We start from the raw sequence: 2846 nt of genomic DNA on the forward strand, positions 1-2846 counted from the left end.
ATGTGCTCCCTCTTTCCTGCCCAGCCCCATGCAGGCTGCACTGTGCGTATATTTTTCTGGGGAGGGACCCAGGCCCTTCGCACTGAGCTACATCCCCAGCCCGAATTTTATTTTTTATTTTGAGATGGCATCTTGCTAAGTCACCACCTTGCCCAGATTGGGGTCAGACTTGTGATCCTCCTGCCTCAGCCTCCCATAGTGCTGGGGTTACAGGCTGCAGGGTACAAAGGTACAATTCATTCACAAGAGGAAAAATTGAAAGGGTGTGGGAAAGTCTACAGTGAGAGGTCTCCCTCCCAACCTGTCCCTGAGCACCCCGTCGCCAAAGGTGACCACTGCATGGGGAGGACCCCTTCAGGGCCAGGACCCCAGCAGCTGTGCACTGCTGCTCTGGGGATGAATGTGTGGGTTGCTCTGAGCCCCTGGCGGCCCCCTGCCAGCGGGCAGATTCCTGGAAGTGGTGTTGGTGGACAGTAGGTGGCTCTGGCCAGCTGCCCCGGTCACCAGGGAGAGGGCCCGGGGCTGGGGGCGGTCGTGCTTGGCCGAGGGCCCACCTGTGTTGGTGCCACCTGCCCTGACCCGAGTGGCCTAGATCGGACAGCTGTGAGGGCAGCTGACAGAGCAGGGCAGGGGCAGCCACCCACACCACACATCAGACCAAGGGCCGTGAAAGCCACTGATGGGGCCGCAGGGCCTGGGCTGGAGGTGGGCGGGGCTCCTCAGGCCTGGGAAGCCTGGGTCCTGGCCGAGGGGGCGAACTGGGGATCTCAGAGCTGGGACTGGGGCCTCTGGGTTGGTTTGGGATCAGAAGCTGGGGACCCTGGCAGGTGTTTGGGGCTGGGATCCAGCCTGGTCAAAGTGGGCTACGCTAAAGGGCAGAGAGGGCCCCTTTGGGGGCACCAGAGCTGAGAAGCCAGCCAGGGCTCCAACCTACTGGCTCGGGGAGCTGTGTGGGACCCAGGAGCTCCCCGGGCGCGGCTCCCCAAGCGTGTGTCGTGGCTTCACTCGAGGGTCAGGGCGCTCAGGGTCCATCCCAGGCCCTGAGGGCGTGAGTGCTGCAGGCCGAATCCTGGAGTTGCCTTCCGGGCAGAGGCCCCATCCCAGCGGGACCCCCCACAGCAGTCTCCCTCCCGCCTCCCAGCGCCTGAGCAGCGGAGCCCGCTGACCACAGCTGCACCCGCCCGGCTCCCCTCGGCCAACACCATGTCCTGCTCCTACGACGACACCTCGCTGGCTCCGGAGGAGACCACCGACAGCTTCTGGGAGGTGAGGCTGGGATGCTGCTGTCCGTCCCCCCCGCCCCCCATCGCAGCCCTTGATCCCCAACTCCGCAGCCTCTCCAAAGCCCCAGTGACCCCCAGAAGCAGGACAAGACCACCACCCGGAGCCCTTCGCCCCACGGCTGTCCCGGAGTCGCCGGGATGGTTCAGTGTAGCAGCGGGGCCCTTCCTGACTCCGCTGCGGGGGGGCCCAGTTCCGCCTCTGGGTGTGGAGGGGCCTGAGGCAGGGGCCTGGCGGCCACATTGGGGTACAGGCGAGACTGGAAGGCAGCATCTCGGGAACTTCCAGAAGGATTTGAGACCAAGGAGAGAAAAATCGTTTTCACCTCCCGAAATCCTAAACGAAAACTGCCAGACCTAAATTAATAAGTGTTTAATGAGATGTCTACAAAACATAATATTGTGTCAAGAATCTGCAGCTCAACTCGCCGCTTCTGCGACTCTCTATAAATATGGGCTTAGCTCTCGAGAATGGCATGAATAATTCATTGTCGCCCAAGTCCAAATTATAAAACTCCTTCCGCGTTTCGTGGCGGGGAGGAGGTGATGTCTGAAGTGGGAAGAGGGTGCGCACAAATGCGCGCGCCCGGCGCTGCGCCCCCCAAGCGGGAGGGGTCGGGAGTCGTGGAGCGGCGCGCGCGCCCCCTGCAGGTCGGGGCCGGGAGCGCAGGGCTCGGGGTGACGCGCGCTGCCGCCGCCAGGTGGGAAACTACAAGCGCACGGTGAAGCGCATCGACGATGGCCACCGCCTGTGCAACGACCTGATGAGCTGCGTGCAGGAGCGCGCCAAGATCGAGAAGGCGTACGCGCAGCAGCTCACCGACTGGGCCAAGCGCTGGCGCCAGCTCATCGAGAAAGGTGCCTCCAGGGACCCCAGGGAGCCCCAGGCCCCACCGCCCCCGGGCTGTGTCTCCTCGGCTTCCTGTAGCCACGGGGCCCCTTCGGGGAGGTTTTAAAAAGTCACAGGCGTGGTGGGCCTCGCTTGTGATCGCAGCACTCACGAAGCAGAGGCAGGAGGAGCGCGAGCTCCGGTTCGCCCTGGGTAACTTAGCGAGTTCAGGGACTGGAGCTGGGCCGGGCTGGCGAGAATGGGGGGGGGACCCAGGCTGTCCCCCGGGCTCCCACGGTGATGGCGGCGATGCAAAGGAGGGGCCGAGGCCCAGCAGGGGCAGGAGGCTTCCCCGAGGCGGTGGCTGGGGCCGAGGACGGAGGGGAGAGCAGGGAGAGCTCCGGCAGGCAGGGGTTCCTGAGCCGGCTTCCCCTCCCTCAGGCCCGCAGTACGGCAGCCTGGAGCGGGCCTGGGGCGCCATCATGACAGAGGCAGACAAGGTGAGCGAGCTGCACCAGGAGGTGAAGAACAGCCTGCTGAACGAGGACCTGGAAAAGGTCAAGAACTGGCAGAAGGACGCCTATCACAAGCAGATCATGGGCGGCTTCAAGGAGACCAAGGAGGCCGAGGACGGCTTCCGCAAGGCCCAGAAGCCCTGGGCCAAGAAGATGAAGGAGGTGCCCACAGCAGGGCGGGCTGGGGCCGGGCTGGGGCGTCTGCGGGCGGCGGCTGGGAAG

General features: G+C 64.5%; 1 protein-coding gene across 1 annotated transcript in view; it reads left to right on the forward strand.

Moving 5' to 3' along the window:
* The first annotated feature begins 1141 nt into the window (after positions 1-1141).
* Positions 1142-2846, forward strand: part of Pacsin1 (protein kinase C and casein kinase substrate in neurons 1) — a 9313-nt gene continuing 7608 nt past the window's right edge. Inside the window, 3 exon segments of the mRNA XM_033766607.1 lie at positions 1142-1266; positions 1982-2138; positions 2551-2786. Coding sequence (XP_033622498.1) covers positions 1204-1266; positions 1982-2138; positions 2551-2786 — 456 coding nt within the window. The 5' untranslated portion in view covers positions 1142-1203.

This window comes from Fukomys damarensis, unplaced genomic scaffold, assembly GCF_012274545.1.
Source record: "Fukomys damarensis isolate Sample0158 unplaced genomic scaffold, DMR_v1.0_HiC HiC_scaffold_20, whole genome shotgun sequence".
NCBI lineage: Eukaryota > Metazoa > Chordata > Mammalia > Rodentia > Bathyergidae > Fukomys > Fukomys damarensis.